Genomic DNA, 18,914 nt, shown 5'->3' with positions numbered 1-18,914 from the left:
ATTATCTTAATTTATTGTTGGACACTCACACCGTACATTAAAATGATTTGGGATTTGAACCGACAACTCTGGCTCACAGTGTGTATGTAGTCAAGCATATGAAACGCGCTTGTTCCAATTTGATAGACAAGGCTTTCGCCGGGGGGGGGGGCGGGGGGGGGGGGAATTCCAAAAGATGGACCTCTGTTGAGTAATCTCTCATTGCTGGTGATATGCCACTGTGGCTTACGCCGCCGGACAGAACAAGCATCGGAGGAAGGCAGCATGAAGGTAAAGCCTGAGAATCCTCTTCATGGTTGGATATTTACCGTACAGTGCGGATCAGATTCCGTTACTTCAGTCTGATCGTGTCCTTTTTTGATTTGCCTCTCATGTGTGTTTTTTTTGGTGGCTTTTCATAGAATTCAAATTCGTGAAGTCATGTTTGTTCTTGTTTTATGTGAACAGTTGGAGTTGGCTGGAGCGCTGCCTTCTTTGGCTTTTCTGCTCGCATTTCTTTTTCCTGTTCAGTAAGTAACAAATAGATGAACAGTGTGTGTGTGTGTGGGGCGGAGGGGGGGGTTGTTTAAATCTATGACTGCTTTAATTTATTTGTCAATGATATTTATGTTCATGGGCGGCCCGATAGTCCAGTGGTTAGCACGTCGGCTTCACAGTGCAGAGGTACCGGGTTCGATTCCAGCTCCGGCCTCCCTGTGTGGAGTTTGCATGTTCTCCCCGGGCCTGCGTGGGTTTTCTCCGGGTGCTCCGGTTTCCTCCCACATTCCAAAAATATGCATGGCAGGCTGATTGAACACTCTAAATTGTCCCTAGGTGTGAGTGTGAGCGTGGATGGTTGTTCGTCTCCGTGTGCCCTGCGATTGGCTGGCAACCGATTCGGGGTGTCCCCCGCCTACTGCCCAAAGACGGCTGAGATAGGCTCCAGCACCCCCCGCGACCCTAGTGAGGATCAAGCGGTTAGGAAGATGAATGAATGAATGAATGAATTTATGTTCATCAGCTGCTTTCTCACCCGTAACATGAGAATGTAGCACCTGATAAATTCCACTTATGCATAGAAAGTATGTGAGATTCCATTTTATTTTTCAAAAAAATGTTCACGGTACTTGTCTAGCTGCCAGCAGCCAATAAACTGCAGATGGGGGTCTTTTGGAGATTGGTCCGAGTGTGACGGCTGCACCAAAACGAAGGTAGCTTTCGCTAGTTTGCAACCTTCATTACAATAGTAATGTTCAGATTTGCGGCAAGTGTACATATACATTTTTTTTTCCACATTCACATTCTAATTGACACCCATTATACCCACCAGGTGCGCACTCGAACCGTGGAGGTGTATGCCCAATTTGGTGGTGCACCATGCTCAGGAGAACGCGTCGAATCGAATGCTTGCGTGCCACAAAAGGGATGCCCTCTAGAATCGGGTTGTGGCCGAAGATTCCGATGCACATCCGGTGAGCTAAAAAGCACAAGCCACCGAAAGTATTTTTCCTTTTTGAATCAAAATAGAATGCGGGGAATTTTGACATTCTTTCAATTGTTGTCTCAAATGTCGTCGACGAAGGTCACTGCATTAGCCAGTCTCTGGTGTGCAATGGAGATCAGGACTGTGAAGACGGTCTGGATGAGAGAGGCTGCCAGGCAGATAGCAGTCAGTTTGTATGCGAGCTTGACAAAACGCCGCCCAACTCTGAGTTGACTGGCAGAGGGTGAGTTTTTCAAAATCAAAGCACACATTCATCTTTAGACACTATTTAGTGCCATACTTTAGATATGACACTGAGGTTTGTAAATGTGGTGGCCTTGTTGTTCCTCTTACCAGGTACGACGTGCTTACAGGGAAACTGAGGGCAGGTGTGATCAATACACTGAGTTTTGGTGGGCAGTGCAGAAAGGTGTTCAGTGGGGACCATAAAATTTATTATCGACTCCCACAGAACATCCTCAGGTACAATTTTGAGGTGAGTAAAAGAAAACACATGCTGGCAAAGTACCTTCTGCCAGTACGTGCTAGCAATGTGGAAAAAAAAGAGCAGGAAAAAAAACCCAGAGGGTAAAAATCACCGAATGAATGGTTGATAGGGCAAGACATGTTTAAATGTCTTTGTGCCATTCACTTTGAAATGCCCTTAAAACATTTGATTTCTCTCTTGCACACTCTTCACTGGGGAAAGTCAAACTACAAGTCTGTATGCGTGCAGGTGTAACGTAGAGATGGATTTTTATGCACCCCAAACGTGAAATAACTTGTAAGTTTTATTTCCAGGCTTTTAGTGCAACTGACCACTGTTTTTTTGTATGTAAATAACGCATGACCAGCCATATACCATATTCCGATTTTTTTATATATATATATATATATATTTTTTTATTCATTGTCATTCATAATTTCTGAAAATTTAGCACTCGATGGGCCACCGACACTTTCCAGGGACATAGCAGGCAACGAAAGCACAGTTATCGGTTGTATTAGTCCATAAAGAGCAGTTTCCTCTTGGGCTATTGTACTCGTTCACACTTGCAAAGTAGTTTGTCGCTGATGAACTTAATGCAGTCCATCCGTGGTTCATAAAATTCCATTTGAAAAAAATTCCATGGCTTTCAACATGCAAAGAGAAGATTTCACAACAGGGAAACAATTCACCGAAGTGTACAGAAATCAACGTTGTCCCAGCTTTTTAAGGTTCCAGAAGAGAATAATTTAGTTGGAAAGCAGGGAACAACAGTGCAAGTGCGGTCGAGGAAGGTTATGTTGGACAACAGCATTTCGGATGTTTTCATTTGAAGCAGCGCTTTACGTTATGTTTTGTTTGTCCAGGTGAAAGTGGACAACGAGGAGAGTGACGAGTCCTATGAAAGCTCCTGGTCCTACATGCAAGACATCCAGGTCAACTCTTTAACGGGACATGACCGTCGCAGCTTTCACAAAGAGCTCACGGAAACAACGGTAGCAACCAAGTAACGTATCTCCAAAAAGGATTTAGCCTCCATTTATATTCGATTCTCATTCTCTCTCAACGTCAAACAGAATCGCAGGCTCCTCATTCTGAAGAACAAAGTGGAGTTGGCCCAGTTCCAAAATTCAGCCCCTCAGTATCTGACCCTGGCCGAAGAATTCTGGAAGGCCTTACTCTCGCTACCGTTCACATACAACTATGCAGCTTACCGACGACTGCTGCAGACGTACGGCACGCACTATCTCGCCGAAGGCTCTCTTGGAGGCGAATACCAAGGCTTGTTGGAATTAGACCGCCAGGCATTCGTCTCATCCAGTAAGAATCGAAATCCGTATTCGTTGGCCTTTAGAAAATCAAGCTAAAATTTTAGGTGGATAGAAGGAGAGGGGTAAAAGGTTGTCCCCGACAAACATAAACCTGACTTCATGTTGAAGTCGGCTTACGCGGAGCGAATGAAAAATGTTCGTCTCGCCAATATGTTGGATCTTGTTTAAATTATGATAAAGCGGTTAATGCGATGTGGTGTCGCTCTTGAAATTGTGTTCAAGGCGCAACAAAGATAGACTACAAGCATTGCTGGAGAAAGGTCAAACGAAGGCTGTTCAGGAGAAAAGTCAAAATCGTCTGTGATAAATTCTCCAAGTCGACATCATTTGACGAAGGTGACCCTAAGACCTCGCTCTCTCTGACCAATGAACCAAGACTCAAGTTGCATATTCTTCTCTTCAGAAAGAGGTGTGAACAAGATGCCCATTAAGGTGAACACGTTTGGGGGCGATCCGTCGTTTTCGGATCTCTTGAAAGTTCTCGATCTCGAAAATCCAGAAGTCAACGGAGAGGCCTATGACAACTGGGCCTCCTCTGTCAAAGACTTTCCCGATGTCATTGACAAGAAGGTATTGACATTCAGTCACTGGCTATTGACTCGATTGGGGTTCAAAGAAGGCTTTATAAACAAGCTTGCTCCAAACCTTCGATGAACCGGGGCGAGGCTGGTTGTTGTCTCAAGCCGATAACGCTGTACTCTCCATTGATTGTCTCGAAACTTGCATTCCAGTTGCGCCCTCTGTATGAGCTTATAAAGGAGGTGCAGTGTGCAGGACTAAAAAGGCTTCACCTGAAAAGAGCCATTGAGGAATACGTGGCAGAGGAGCACCCGTGTCACTGCCAACCTTGTCAGAACAATGGCCAGGCGCTCCTTACCGGTTCGGAGTGCCGGTGCATCTGTCGCCCTGGAACCTCAGGACGAGCATGTGAGCAAGGGGCTGTGATCGGAGAACAACCAGGTAAATGATCAGAAGAACGATGAAAAGTTCAATAACTGATATCCCCCAAAACGTAGGGGGTGCATATGACATATTATATTCAATGTCACCATTGAGCAACAATCTTCTGTTTTTGCAGGCGTGATTCATGGCAGTTGGAGCTGCTGGTCATCCTGGAGCTCTTGTTCTGGGGGTCAAAAGTCACGATCCCGCACGTGCAACAACCCCAGCCCCAGCAGAGGTGGCCAGCACTGCCCCGGGGTGCCTGTAGAGCAAGTACCCTGTGAAGACGCAGATTTACAGTATTTACAGTAAGGACGTATGCATGAATCATTTCGGATCGAATGCAATTCCAAACTTAAAATGACAACGTTAGAATTGATCCACAAGGATGATCATGTGTGTAATCCGTCGCTAACTTGTGCGCAGGATGATGGAGCCGCAATGTTTTGGGCTGTCTGTGACGCCACCGAAGATTTGTGGACCTCCTCCAAACCTCAGAAATGGCTACATACAGGTGGATTTTGTGTGACTAGTATTTAAAACCAGGGGGACACCACACTGGGGCTAGAGGGTGATTTTCCTCAAGGGTGAGGGTGCGATGCCTGGCGATGCGTGTGTGACTACAGGGAACATGTTTTATTTTTTTCCTGAATTAAAATAAAGGGTAATTGCACATCCCTTCCAGTAGGTGGCATGGGTGTTCTAATTTCTTTCTGTGTGTGTTTTTCAGACCCCAAGTGACTTTTATTTGGCTGGGCACATAGTGCAGTACTCTTGCATAGATGGCTATTACCTCAGTGGAAACGCTTTGGCTGAATGTACTCCGAGTCAGACATGGAGGAGTGAAGCAATTGTTTGTAAAAGTAAGCGTCCTCCCCGGTGCATTTTACATTGACATCGGTGAGAAATAAAGAAACTGCAATCAATGAATGTCGCGTTAAAGTAAAGTTAGACAGCTCAAGTCTAAGGCCACCAAGATGAGGCTCCGGTGGAACCGGGTGAAAGTGGAGTTTGGCACAGTTGTATGGAAACATTTGACCTCAATCGTTAGCTTGCAGGTTCCAATTACACTCAACTGCAAGACATTGTTTTGCGTTCGCAGGTTCGACGTGTAATTTTCCTCATCTCAACGATGATGTCACGGCCACGCCCGTTAAAGAGAACTATCCAATTGGAGACAGGATATCCTTGGCCTGTCCCGAGGGACTCATGCTGACGGGTGACGTTTCAGAAATCATATGTAGTCCAAGTCTTCAATGGTCTCCTTCTCCCACCGCAGCTCACTGTAGGAAAGGTGAGCGGGACGTATGTATAGCATGGCCGCATTCATTCACGTTCATCCAACCGTTTTCTCGAGCGCTTCTTCTCTTTAGACTCACGAGTGAGCTGGAGCATCCCAGCTGACTTTGAGCGAGATGTGGAATAAACACAGGACTGGTCGCTAGTCAATTGCAGGGCACTTCAAGATAAATAAAAAAAGAACACAGCTCTCATTTTTCTACGAGTCTGCCTTTAACATTCAACACAAACTTGAAAAGGCTCAAAACCTGCGTCGATCCTCCTCCAGAGACCCGTCTTTGTCCTGATTTAACGTTTCGCCTTGTATTTGAAACTGATGTGACTTTCCCTCTCAGGCCCCACAGCTGCGACTCCTCACAAGGATCTGAAGTGTAAACTCTGGGAGAATGTCGGCAAAACCGAGTGTGTGTGTAAAATGCCATTCCAGTGCCCGTGCGTATTATTTGTCTGACTCTATTCTTTACATTGAAAATGTAATTGAAATCATTGAGTGTTTTCTTTGTGTTTCGAAGGACTTCTCTGGAGTTGTGTGCCAGAATAAGCTCAGGCCAGCCTCGGGTGCTTGGCGTTTGCCAGCTCGGAGCTCTGCAATGTTTAGGCCGCAGTTTTACGCTGGTCAACGATAACGAATGTGACTGGCCGGAAGGGAATAATACCTCGGGAACAAAGTGCCAGCGTGAGTCAGGAATACTCTAAAAGTATTGTCGTTGTGATGACAAAATTTTTGTTGTTGTTCAAAAAAAAAAATACACATCGCAGCTGTTAAAACAGTGAAAGGTGAGAAAAAGTTCAGGCGATTTCTGTAATATGAGGTTTTATTTTATTTGTTGACTATTGTCCCTTCTTTGTGTCGAAACATAGCCGTTTTCCTCAATCCTGTAGAAAGCGAGCAAAGTATGAAAATGCACCAAACTTATATCTCATATTTCAGTGAGGACAAGTCCTAACCCCCGCCCCCCTTTTCTAGAATTAGCTGGAAGTTGTCAATGCCAGAATGCATCGGAATGCCCAGAAGACTCAGCCCCACTGTGCGTGACCTCAGGTGTTGGGAGTGTCGCCATGACGATGACCGAGTGCCAAGTGGGGTCCAGGAGGTGTGCTGGGGAGCAACTCACTGTCATCGGCATTGACGCATGTCCCCAATAAATGTTCCCTACCTTTTCGTTCTGTTTTAAACTGTTCATTCACGCAGTAAATAGTCCAAGAATCCAAGGAGATTGTCATGTCATGTCTTTATTGTGTCCAAGCAAATTGCAATCTTTGGCAACGACGTTCATCCATTTTGCGACACTCATCGTAACGCTTTGTGAAACATGTCTCAGTCTCTATTTAGCCCGTATTATGTCTGTCACGCACGTAGCATCACATGATTTTTCATGACATTGAAAAGCGTTGAGAGCAAACAGAAGTGATTCACTAAATGGGTTCAAAACGTATGAATGAAAAAGAGTGGCAGAATAGAACAAGGCAGCCGTGGCAAGCTCGCGAGAACGTCAAAAATCCAAAAATGCTTCCAAAGTACACTTGCTTCTCCATAATCTGTTGTATTGTCAGTGCATTTAGGTGGGCCTGATTTCGGCAGTCCATCTTTAGCTTATTTAAAACTCCAATGCACATATTTTCTGGTCATTTAGAATTATGGCAGGAGTATTTATTATTGTATCATGTATTTTGCTTTTTTGAAAATGTAATTTTTCACAAAAGTATAATGACATCATTTTTTTAGGTGATCAGGATTCGCACACACCTTCATTGAGGATCTCAAATTGATAGTTGGCACACTTCAGAGCAGCCATGGAGCAAAGGTCCACACTGCGAGTCCTCTGGATCCTGGTTAGCATCAGACAGAACTTGTGCTTCTCAACTTGGGGACACTCGCGAGCAGCAATGCACTCACACTTCTGAGATGCTGTAGACGCAATGGGGACGGACATAAATGTGTTTGGATTGATTGATTCCATTTCAGTTGTAAAAAAATGCCCCAAAAAATAATCATCAGTCACACTTACTTGAACATCTCTCCCATTCATAACACGTGTCAAGATCACACGACTCTTTGAGAGAACTCTTGGAGGCAAACTTGGCTCGGAAACGGGCCCACTCCAGTTTATCCGGATCCACGGTGTCGCAAGCGCCTTCGGAGACAAAGAAGAGTGGATCGCCGTGGCAACGGCCGGCGTTGAAGGAGCAGAGGGACATCGGCACAGTGACGTTGATGTCAGTGTTCAGGATACAGAGATCCTGTGGTTCGGATCTGGGTGTACAATCACACACAGACATATATAGACGTTACTGTATGTATCGTCCACAAAATGAAAGAATATTTGTGAAAAACTTACAGGCAATTCTCCCGCGGTATGCAGACACACCGGGAGCCTTGGTGTTTCTCCCCTGGACCACACTGACTATCCGGTTCAAAAGGTTCCTCTGTAAAGTAACAAGAGAAGTCTTGAGTTTCTTGAGGGAAAATATCAGAAAATGATATTTTCACACATGAAGCCGCATGTATGTACCATCGGTGCAGTGCAATCCTGCAGGTAACGGAGGTTCCCAGGTGAGAGCGTCGCTGCACCTGTAAAAGCCTCGAGGCAGCGGCGACAAACCCGCCTCAACGCAGTTCAAACCCACCGAATCGGCCACTTTGTACTCTTCTTTGCTGGGGAACAACGTCATGCCGTCAGGAATATCGGGGGGAAGACATATCTTTCCTAAAAGTGGAGGAGAACATGCAATCATGAAGAAAGGCAGATCATGACATGGCAACGTATTCCAAGAACCCGAAACCCACTTAGGCAGCTTCCTTTTGATTGGCTCCACGTCCCGTCAGGGAGACAATTGATGAACTGGAAACCCACCAGCTCAAATCCTGTGAAACACTGGAACTCTTCATCCTCGCCAAAATTATAGTATTGCTTTGCTTTCTGGACACGCAAAAAATGGAAAGGTTCAAGAGAAAGAAGATCACTTTTAGGTATCCTGCCAGACAGCCACTGAATATGATTGCCTTTACCCTGAGGAAGCTGTTGTCAGGAGGCTTTGGCCTGCGACAACCCTGCACACCAGGAGGAAGCTCCTCCCTCCGTCCGGTCGTGAAGTCATCATCGTTGTCACATGTTTCATGTCTGGACAAGACGACATGAAGGGAAACAGATCAGATTCATTACGACGAGTATCATTCCCGTCGTTGTTTGTAGCAGTTGACTCTCGTCATGTGTTTTCTCGTTTGAACTTTTCCTACGGTTTGAAAAGGGAGATGTGACACGGTTCCTCATCGCTGTCGGGACCCTTGCAGGGTTGGCCTCCTCTCAGGGGGGCAGGGTTGTCACACCTCCTTCTGCGATGTCTCTTCATGAAGGCGCCACAGCGACTCCATGGTCCCCAACAGCTCCAGGAGCCATCGACTTCCTCTGTGAGTTTCAAAACATACAAGTCGATAACCAGAGAGGTATTACTTCAACGATTCTTTGTCATGAGCGGAGTTTCGTTTCACTCATCCAGCTGACGATCACGTGTCGGGTCACGTATCGCGCAGTGGTCAAGTGTACCTGAATCGTAGTCAGGAGCTCTCTGCTCGCAGTTGGGCCCAAATGTGCCGGTCTGGCAGGCACACTTGCACTCAGTCCCAAAGAGAAAGGCTCTGGCATTGTTGGGGCAGGGGGCGCACTTGCAGGTATCAAACTCTTGCAAGTACTGCAGCAAGGCTTTGGTCAAGTGCCTCCTCTTTGTGGCCGCACACGGGATCCCCCGCACCAGATCTAGGATTGGCTGCACCTGGTTCATCACAAAATGTAAAGTCGGTCCTTTATTTGATTTTCTTTGAATTGAGTTCAATACAATCTTTTCAATTGAACCTTGAAATCAACCACAGCGGGATTATCGAGGACAGACTTGGCCCAGTTCTTGAAGGAGGTTCGATCAGGAGCGGGGCCTTGCCTCTCACTTGCCAGAGACGCCGCCTCTCTGGCCCGTCCGCCTTTCACCGCAGAGTAGGACTTCTCCGCTGCCTGGATGTATGAGCCTGGCCCGGACAAGGACATGAAAACAAATACGCGCCGGCAATACTCGTCTTTGTGTTTGCTGTTGCCGAGTGGCAGGAACCTTGATATTTTTGAGTCATTTTGTTGTCGGCGCACATCGGTAGAGCCCTCCCTTGAGCCAGAACGATTCTCCATTTGGTCTCTCGGCCCAGACAGCCTTTAACATGTTCCTCCGTTTCACCTGTTGTCGAGAAACCATCAAGAATGTCGCCGCACAAAAAGGACATCGCATTTGTTGTATTTGATTAGTAGTTAAAGTTCCTCGTTACGGTTTTAATGCAACATTGGATAGCTTTTAGTTCCGTGGAGTACCAAGAACCTCGGGGCTTCCCGCACCTGAACTGGTAAGCTCCTCTCGGTTGTACTGGTAGAGCAGATCATAGAGGCCTCCAAGTGTCCCTGAGCTGTAGTAATGAGTTCCAAAGCGTTGAAAGATGTTTCTGTAGAGGCCGTAGTTGTATTCGACGGGAAGAGCGTGGAGGAACTTGAGGAACGGTCCGGACAAGACCAAATCGCTTGGATCCCGAACTTTGAAGGTGGACACAGGCAGAACCTGGTGCACCCGGAAAAACATGGAATCCTAACAAGAACGAATGAATGATTACATTTAACTTGGTCGATGAAACAATCCTCATGTGATTGTTCAACATCGCTCACAATATTTTTCCTTCAACAATCCACGAAGGAGCAAAGCCGCGAAAGGCGAACGTGTTCCATGAAATAATTATTTGAACTCGTTTGCTTACTCACCGATTTCTTTGACGCTTCGAACGCGTCCTTTGACTTTATATGTGACGTCACAAACCGCCGTCCAAAGAAAAAGACGTCTTGGTTTCTCTCCTCCTCATTGGACTTCTTCACATGAATGGACTCGGAGTGCAGAGGGCGGGGATCCGTGCTGAAGTCTTCCATCACGCCAGCCTTCACGACCGCGAGCACAACAAAATGAATAGCAACTTTGTTGCAAAGATCCGATCGAAGGCAAACCAGAGGGCGTGGCCCCGTCTTTCACTAATTGATTGCTTTAAACGACAATATGCCACATTTGTGTTGTTGTCGAACCAAACGGGACGAGACGAAACCGAAGCGCATCTTCTTTTGGTACTTGACGTTACCTGAATGTCAAAGCTCTCAAAGTTGTGCGGTATCCGATGGTAAAGCAGCGTGCTCTGAGGCCTCCTGATGATACAGCTTCCTCCCATGAACATGTTGTCCAGGACGGCCCCTCGCGGCTCATTTGCCAGCGCATCGAACCTTCCAAAATATATCCGTTAGCGGTTCAATCCGGAACACCTTGAAGATGAGCAGAAAGCTAAATAGCGTTTCGGTTATGATAGAGAAGGTCAGGGTGCCGGCTGCACTGGAAGCTATCCTAACCAAGAGGGGGAGATAGACTCGCACTTTGCCTCCCTAAAATCATTTCCTTTTCAATAAAACAAACATGGATGTTTAGGAATGTGGGAGCAAGCCAATTTAGGATGCTGGGCCCAACTGATGTTCATTCTTGTTGGCAAAGCAAGAAGATTTATGGGCGTGGCTGCACGGAATGCGAGCTGCTGCCTTGACCTTTTGCTCACCCGTTCCCCACCAGGTCAGCACCGGGAGCCACTCTCTTCTCGGCTGGACACACAACTTTGAAGTCGGCGCAATCCCTCTCGTCAGAGTTATCTTCGCAGTCGTTCTGTTTGTTGCAAGTGAGTGTGGCGTTGATGCAGCGTCCTGAAACGGCGAGCCAAGATGTCAGAAGAAGTCTGCCGCAGATTCAATACAGAGGTTACCGATACCGTTTTCGCATTTGAAGTTGTCTCCGCAGTCGATTGGTGCCAGCTTGCACTCTGTGGCAGGATAACAGGGCCTCTCTTCCATTAGTTCCACATCGCATGACGCGCCACCAAACTGGGATGGCGTCTGGATCGCCCTGGTCCGTAACTGCGGCGGCGACATCAAAAGAAAAGCTAATCGCTACTTTGTTTTCTCATGCAAAAGACTTCCCTAAAAAAAATTCGAATAATGGCTGTCCTCCATCCCGAGATCCCTCGTCTCCAATTCCATCACAGTCCCTTGCTCGGATGTCCTTTTTAAAAAACTGAAATGTGCTGACGAAGGAACCTTTTGTACTAGTTTTGCAATGTGACTTGCCTGTTTCTTGGCACAAGGGGAGCAGTCAGACCAAGGCCCAAACTCTGTCAGCAGGCAATTTATGGGACAAGCCTGCACATTACAAGCTTTGCTGTCACGACTCTTGCACAGCTGATGACAGCTGCTCTTCCAGTAGTAATCGTCATATTGAAACGTCCTGAACAAAACAAATCTTTTGCATCAGAATCCACAATCTATCGATTTTGAGCTGTTTAGCGTCAACCAAGGGGGCACCCCTTGCCTTTGTCTGCTCTGCGTGCCGTGGTTGCATGTCCGGGAGCAGGCAGACCATGGGCTCCAGGGGTAGCGATCGCAAAAACAAGACAGACCGGCGGATATCAAAGTGAGGAGATGGAACAGCGGGAGCAAACCGGTGGAAGAGTCCATCGGGAGGAACTGAAGGAAAAGTGCATATCCGGGACATAATTACTCATGTCGTTTACGTTTTGGTATAACATGACGTAAACGGCATCACAATACAGCACGCGAAGACGGATGAAATAGTCCGACTCACCGCACACAGGGTGGCGTCTCAGCCGATAACTGTTGAGTCTGGGAGGTTGTCTGCACTGCAGGCAGAGCTGATTCTGAACCGAAATTTGTATTGACAGGTCCTTATATGTGCACCCTCCCTCTGGAATTTTCTCCTTGAATCCAGCTCGTTTTGGACCAACTTCCCGCTCAGCGTTAAAAAAAAAGTTCAAATTGGCGTACCTTTTTTTTTGATAACAAAATTCTGAACATGTGAAGTAACATAAACTAGTTGTCCCTCCAAATTGCGGGAAGGAAAACACTGAGAGGAGTTTCCCGTATGTGCCAGATATGCTCCAGATGTGCCGTGTTGAATCTTGACACGTTCAGATTCAGAGAGAAGAGGAAACGTTTTCTGCTCAGTGATCCTTTATTCGCGTCATGCCGTAATTTGTGAAATGGATCCATGGTTAGGAGTGTTTCAGAAAAAGTTGGCTCTTTCTCAGATACATGGGTTGTTTTTCATTGTTTTTGGAGTACGTCCATCATTACCAGACCGAGATGTCGTCGATATAGCCAAAATATCGCAAGGACATAATTTATGAGTTCCATTTGAGAACCCCTTGAACCCGCAACAGTGAATAGCATTTATTTTGAGCAAATTTGACTTTCCATTTCTCAATCCTGTTTGTTTAAATTTGGTCTTGGGGAAAGGAATGTGAGAACATTATCCTCTCCTCGGCCATGATGACAAATGTTTGTGCTATATTTGTAGCATCCATCCATTAGTGACATCTGACACATACGGGACCGCGGGAATACAATGAAGTCCGTATTTTTAATGGCCATATGTTCACGACTCGGAAAACTGAAGTAGTGGATAGAAAACTTTATTCACATTATAAAAATTAAGCTGTACATACATAGGCGTCGCTTGTCTACATGGAAGGACACTAACTACACAATACATGCCATGATAATAAAAATCCGCATGAAAAGAATGGTTCAAGATCAACGTGAACTTTTCGATTCCTTTGCATTTACATTCAGTGGAGAAAGGACTGGAGTACAGATCGACGTGATCAGTGACATTTGTCTTCAAGTGGAATCGTGTTGAGTTTCTGCGGAAAGATGTCAAGCCGAAAAAGACGTTGCTTGGCATGCTGTTGCTGAAAAATGACTGCGAGGTCTACTCGTGTCCGCTAGAGGGGGCAATGACCAAGCCACACATGCATTATTGAAAACGGTCATGACGTCATAAAAGCGTGATTAACCAAATGAAGACTTTCATTGATTTCGACCTTGGAGTCTCGGTTGTAATATAAACACAGAGAAGGTCAAATGAGGCCAGTTTTGATTGATTGATTTGACTGGTGCTCACTGGGAAATTGATATCATTCTTTTTTTTGGTTTTCTTTTTTAGCGGATAATCGCTAAAAAAGGTTACCGTTGAAGGAAAGGACAACGGGTGGTTTTCATTCAAACTCAGTGTCATGCTGATAAATCTTGCAGTTGGGACACGTGTCAGTCGATCAACCAATACCACCGCCGTGCATCAACACTCGAAAAGGGGAAATCAAAGATGAACAACATCAAGAAAAAAACAAAAACAAAACGTTGATTCCCCTTCGCCCCCTCTCTCTGAAATGAAACGCATCATTGGAACCAGGTGTGGGGATGCGACACCCCACCGACACACTATTTTGTCCACAGCGTGTACCCGCTGTGAAACATACAGTACGTATCTGCGATTAACGCCGTGTACTGTGACGCACATATCGACGGGACACGAGCACAGTGAGAAAACAAGAACGGTGATAATGCTTGTGCATAGCCCAAATATATACAATTTAATTCAACACAACCGTATATGTTGAAAACTGAAAAATAAATGCAAAACCTTCTCAACTCCTGGAAACACCACGAAAGACTAAAAGGCCGATGCGATCTAAACAGTGCCGTTTGTGGAAAGATATTCTAATTCAATGCTGGAGGGACCGTCCGCTGATTGGGGAACGACGGCGAGAGGAGAACCCAAAAGCGTTGGTGTACAGTACACGATGAACGGAGTCGGCGACTGTTAACCGGACACCATGCAGCAGAGTCCTGGGAAGCGTCTCTTCCTTTGGCGGACCAGCGGGTGTGGAGTCAGATTCAACAAGCTGCTGTCGTCTGTGACACACACACACACAGCATTCGGGTTCATACGTAGTACAAAATACACAATTGGGTCCTCTTCCAACATGAGCGGTTGTTCGTGGATCGAGAAAGTATCAAAATACCGAGATAAATGACTTCCAAAGTTTTTGACCCCATTAATGTGACCTTTAACCTGTACGACTCAACTGACAAACACCCTGATATATATATTAATTCATTCATTCATTCATCTTCCGAACCGCTTGATCCTCACTAGGGTCGCGGGGGGTGCTGGAGCCTATCCCAGCTGTCTCCGGGCAGTAGGCGGGGGACACCCTGAATCGGTTGCCAGCCAATTGTAGGGGACACAGAGACGAACAACCATCGACGCTCACACTCACACCTAGGGACAATTTAGAGTGTTCAATCAGCCTGCCACGCATGTTTTTGGAATGTGGGAGGAAACCGGAACACCCGGAGAAAACCCACGCAGGCCCGGGGAGAACATGCAAACTCCACATGGAGTTTGCATGTTCTCCCCGGGCCTGCTCCATGTGGAGTTTGCATGTTCTCCCCGGGCCTGCGTGGGTTTTCTCCGGGTGCTCCGGTTTCCTCCCACATTCCAAAAAAACATGCGTGGCAGGCTGATTGAACACTCTAAATTGTCCCTAGGTGTGAGTGTGAGTGCGAATGGTTGTTTGTTTCTGTGTGCCCTGCGATTGGCTGGCAACCGATTCAGGGTGTCCCCCGCCTACTGCCCGGAGACGGCTGGGATGGGCTCCAGCACCCCCCGCGACCCTAGTGAGGATCAAGCGGTACGGGAGATGAATGAATGAATGAATGAATATATATTCAAACTCATGTTAAATATGAGTCAACTGCCACCGCTTCAAATGGTTCAGATGAATCCCAAATAAAGTTCAGCCGTTCCGGAAACATCGCATCGACACGAGTTACAATCGAAAATGGTAAACATCAAATTTCACTGTTGACACACCTTGATTTTTCAGTGGCAAAGGCATTGTGTCCCTGAGTTTGCTAAGCAGATTTCTCATCTCCTGCATATCTCTGCCAACACAAAAACAGAAGTCGTGACGAATCTGATTTTTGCATGGAGGAAAAAAAATGTCTCAATGAACAAGCAGTGTAAAGCACGAGGGGAAAAAGTCACTCTGCATACCTCTCAATGTTTTCAATGTGGACTCCCACCAGCCACGGATCGTGAGGGTAGTCGATGGGTGAGGAGGAGCGGTCCTCGAGGATGGGAACATCCGAACTTTCATCCACCCTGAAGTCCATCTTCGGCTCGGAGTCGGTTCCTCCGGGGGCCAAACACAAAATAACATTTCTTGAAGCAAAATAAATACGTTCTCCATACTCTGGATTGACGCCGCGACGGTTAAATTGGGTAAACGCGTGGATAAGCTCAGTCTGGCGATTGTACTTTTTCTGTGAAGCTGCAACACCCCCAGCAGGCACATGGACTTCAACATCTCCGTGATGAACATCTCCAAGCAACACTGCAGCTGGATGAAAAGCCGGCATATCTCCGGGTGTATCTCTCCGTCCTCCGGGCTGCAGTGGCGGTTGATTAAGGGAGGAGTTGGAATTGAAGAAAGGGGCACACGCTCGATAAGAACAGAAGACGGAAAAATGACAACAGGCCATGTAAACGTGCGCAAAACCCCAAATAAGACTCCCGGGGTAGCCCTTCATTTTAATCCGATTATTGGGGGGTCGGGTTACCTCATGTCCAACGGATCATTGATTTGTCTCTCGCTCAAGTATTTGCAAAGCATCTTTTCATCAGACCCGTTTGCAAGTAGCGATGATGCTAACGCGGTGTTTCGGATGGTCATTTAGCAAACAATTGTGTTCACGTGATAAGGCAAATTCATTCATTCATTCATTCATTCATCTTCCGAGCCGCTTGATCCTCACTAGGGTCGCGGGGGGTGCTGGAGCCTATCCCAGCTGTCCTCGGGCAGTCGGCGGGGGACACCCTGAATCGGTTGCCAGCCAATCGCAGGGCACACAGAAACGAACAATCATTCGCACTCACACTCACACCTAGGGAGAATTTAGAGTGTTCAATCAGCCTGCCACGCATGTTTTTGGAATGTGGGAGGAAACCGGAGCACCCGGAGAAAACCCACGCAAACCCGGGGAGAACATGCAAACTCCACACAGGGAGGCCGGAGCTGGAATCGAACCCGGTACCTCTGCACTGTGAAGCCGACGTGCTAACCACTGGGCTACCGGGCCACCAGCAAATTAACAGCGATACGAAAAAAAAAATGGTTTGCATTTCTGCGAACGGTGTGGACTTGTCTCGAAAAAAAAAAAAAAAAAGGTCGGGCACCACTGCTATAAATAAGCAAGGCAAATCCCGTCCTTGCTATTTCGTACTGCCACACAACAAGGTGACTCGCATGCTTACCCAGACACAGCGATGAGGGCGAGGTCTTGATGCGCAGCCCGGGCCATCGAGCATCCTTTCGCTCGCGTGTAGTGCATCTGAGCCCGCAGGGAGGGACAGTCGGCTGACATCTCACCCACAGAAATGACCTGTTCCCGGTAGAGCGCCACCAGGGTGTTGAATTCCTGCACAGTCTGAACACAAAAAAAAAAATCATCCGCTTGTTGTTTTCCGCACCTGCGCAGCCCCCCCTTGAAATGGGCTGCCGACGGGGAAGCATCTTGCTGCGGGCAGAAACTCACCATCCTGCTGACGTCCACGGTGCTCTCCCGGTGCTCCGAATCCGTCGTCGGCCCTCTGGTGACGGGCAAGACGCTGCCGGCGGATCGGGGGCGCTTTTTCCGCCCGCACGGTGCAGAAGTCATGCATGCAGAGAGGCGCCCGTCTTCTTCTGGCGGCTTGCTGTGTCCTCTAAGCGGAGCAAAAAAAAAAAAAAAATAGAAGACGATACCGGCGAGGACGCCGCAGGGGGAGGGGGGGGGGCGGTTATCTAGCCCCGAATGAGGCGAACAGATGTTCCCCGGATGAGGATCGTGTAGCGGGGCGGATGGACTCCCTCTGCATCCCCCAGCCGAGAGGAGAGTCACCTTCAGCCGCTCGTGAAGGCCGAGGGGGGAGGCTCCGACGTCTTCCGCCGCACGCTCACGTTGTGAGGAGGGGAAACAAGTCGTCACCCTCCCGCCTGACTTCGCCTTAACCCTTCAGACGCCGCACAGTCTGAGGACACCTGCAACTGCTACTTTAGCAGAGTTGCGATTTCAAAGATTTTTTTTTCCTTTTTGTTGAAGATCCTGAGTACTTTCAGACTTCACTTAAGTTTTCTTGTGAGGTTCAAGGGTTTTAGACTCGATTTAAAAAACGGAAAAATCATACACATGATTTGAAATGATTGCCGGGCGGGTTTTAAAATGTTGACGTGTTTACCGAGAGTTGAACCATGCCGTTTTCTGAGAAATGTGAACCAACCCCCCCACCCCCCAAAAAAAACAAATCATAGAGTTAAATTTAAGCTGCATGTAGTCATGTAGTTAAACAAGACGAACCCCAAGCGTTGAATACACAAGTAAGTGATTCGGCATTGAACCCAAAGACCTTATTGTGGCAATTCCTTTTTTTAGTCCTTGTCTTATCTTACACCCTTCAGCGTCAGTGTGTGCATTGAGCTAAGATGCACTCCGTGCTACAGTTCTCCAAGCCTGCCGCAACCCGACACGAAATTAGCGTCCATTCGCCAACGTGCGAATCACTCGGCCACAAAAAGTTCAATGCATCCTTTTTAATGGCCATAAAAGTGCAGGGGCTCATTGTACTTCCTGCATGAGCAAAGATACAATTTGCAGTCAATAATTTTCCGTCCATTTTTTTTTTTTTTACGTGAGCAATTTGTGATGCGATTTGTGAAGTGACTGATTTAACCTGCAGACAGTCATTTAACATGATTCAGAAGCGTTTTTTCCCCCGTTTCCATCCACGGTTGGCTGCAACGTCTTCAAATCCCGTAACCCGGCGAGATTTGCGTGTGAGAGAATATGACACTGTAGACACACAAGATAAGAAGTCCTTAAGTCACCCCGCAAGTTACGGAAGGATTTGCGGCAGCTGGGCAGAGGCCACTTTAACACGTGAGGCATTTTTGAAAAAACTACTCGCCAACGCCGGACACTCTCCGGAAAGAGGCTTCCTTCCGCTTTCCAGGCTGAGTTCCGAAAAAGAAAGAAGCGGAAAACGGTGCCGCATTGTCTTGCGAGTCCAATCCGACGTGACCAAAGCCCCAAACTGAAATCGGATGGCTTGTGCGTCTCTGTGTGCCCTGCGATTGGCTTGGCAACCGGTTCAGGGTGTCCCCCCGCCTACTGCCCGATGATGGCTGGGATAGACTCCACCACACACACATACACCCCCCGTGAGGATTAAGCGGCTTGGAAAATGAATGTATGAATGTATTGATCTCGATCGTACCTTTTTGTGCGTGTCTAGTAATAATAACTAAGTAATAACATGTAGATATCATTTCTGCATGCATACATTAAACGTGGGAAAACTTAAATGCACTGGATGGCTTGGGAGGAACGAAATGATTGTTTGACTGTCCCACGACAACACAGCCAGGGCGCAATTAGCTTCCTCC

The 18,914-nt window shown here is 47.1% G+C and overlaps 2 protein-coding genes across 4 annotated transcripts; one reads left to right on the top strand and one right to left on the bottom strand.

The window, feature by feature from the left end:
* Window positions 1-152: 152 nt before the first annotated feature.
* c7b (complement component 7b) lies at window positions 153-6,733 on the top strand. Of its 3 annotated transcripts, none has more exons than XM_052051092.1 (18): window positions 153-270; window positions 448-509; window positions 1,115-1,190; window positions 1,310-1,451; window positions 1,562-1,706; window positions 1,820-1,958; window positions 2,816-2,944; window positions 3,026-3,269; window positions 3,503-3,616; window positions 3,684-3,850; window positions 4,012-4,240; window positions 4,359-4,530; window positions 4,649-4,736; window positions 4,953-5,085; window positions 5,325-5,516; window positions 5,857-5,953; window positions 6,034-6,197; window positions 6,495-6,733. In XM_052051092.1, the coding sequence occupies exons 1-18, from the start codon at window positions 265-267 to the stop codon at window positions 6,665-6,667; spliced, it is 2,472 nt and encodes an 823-aa protein (XP_051907052.1). In that variant the 5' UTR covers window positions 153-264; the 3' UTR covers window positions 6,668-6,733. The 3 variants fall into 3 exon arrangements, with proteins under 3 accessions (XP_051907052.1, XP_051907051.1, XP_051907053.1); XM_052051091.1 differs by having other exon boundaries at window positions 154-270; window positions 6,489-6,733; XM_052051093.1 differs by lacking the exons at window positions 1,310-1,451; window positions 1,562-1,706; window positions 1,820-1,958 and having other exon boundaries at window positions 155-270; window positions 6,489-6,733.
* Window position 6,734: 1 nt separating this feature from the next.
* On the bottom strand, window positions 6,735-17,376 carry c6 (complement component 6). Its single transcript, XM_052051154.1, has 22 exons — window positions 17,029-17,376; window positions 16,748-16,920; window positions 15,752-15,882; window positions 15,488-15,626; window positions 12,856-12,871; window positions 11,889-12,048; window positions 11,668-11,675; window positions 11,343-11,487; window positions 11,136-11,277; window positions 10,674-10,812; window positions 10,309-10,479; window positions 9,895-10,138; window positions 9,620-9,739; window positions 9,373-9,539; window positions 9,067-9,292; window positions 8,760-8,928; window positions 8,532-8,643; window positions 8,310-8,442; window positions 8,035-8,229; window positions 7,861-7,948; window positions 7,531-7,775; window positions 6,735-7,430 (listed from the first exon to the last, which is right to left on the bottom strand). The coding sequence occupies exons 1-22, from the start codon at window positions 17,149-17,151 to the stop codon at window positions 7,252-7,254; spliced, it is 3,225 nt and encodes a 1,074-aa protein (XP_051907114.1). The 5' UTR covers window positions 17,152-17,376; the 3' UTR covers window positions 6,735-7,251.
* Window positions 17,377-18,914: the final 1,538 nt, after the last annotated feature.

The sequence above is a fragment of the Hippocampus zosterae genome, chromosome 18 (assembly GCF_025434085.1).
Source record: "Hippocampus zosterae strain Florida chromosome 18, ASM2543408v3, whole genome shotgun sequence".
NCBI classification, from domain to species: Eukaryota; Metazoa; Chordata; class Actinopteri; order Syngnathiformes; family Syngnathidae; genus Hippocampus; species Hippocampus zosterae.
The sequence above is the reverse complement of the archived record's forward strand: the minus strand, read 5'-3'. Positions and strand labels throughout refer to the sequence as shown.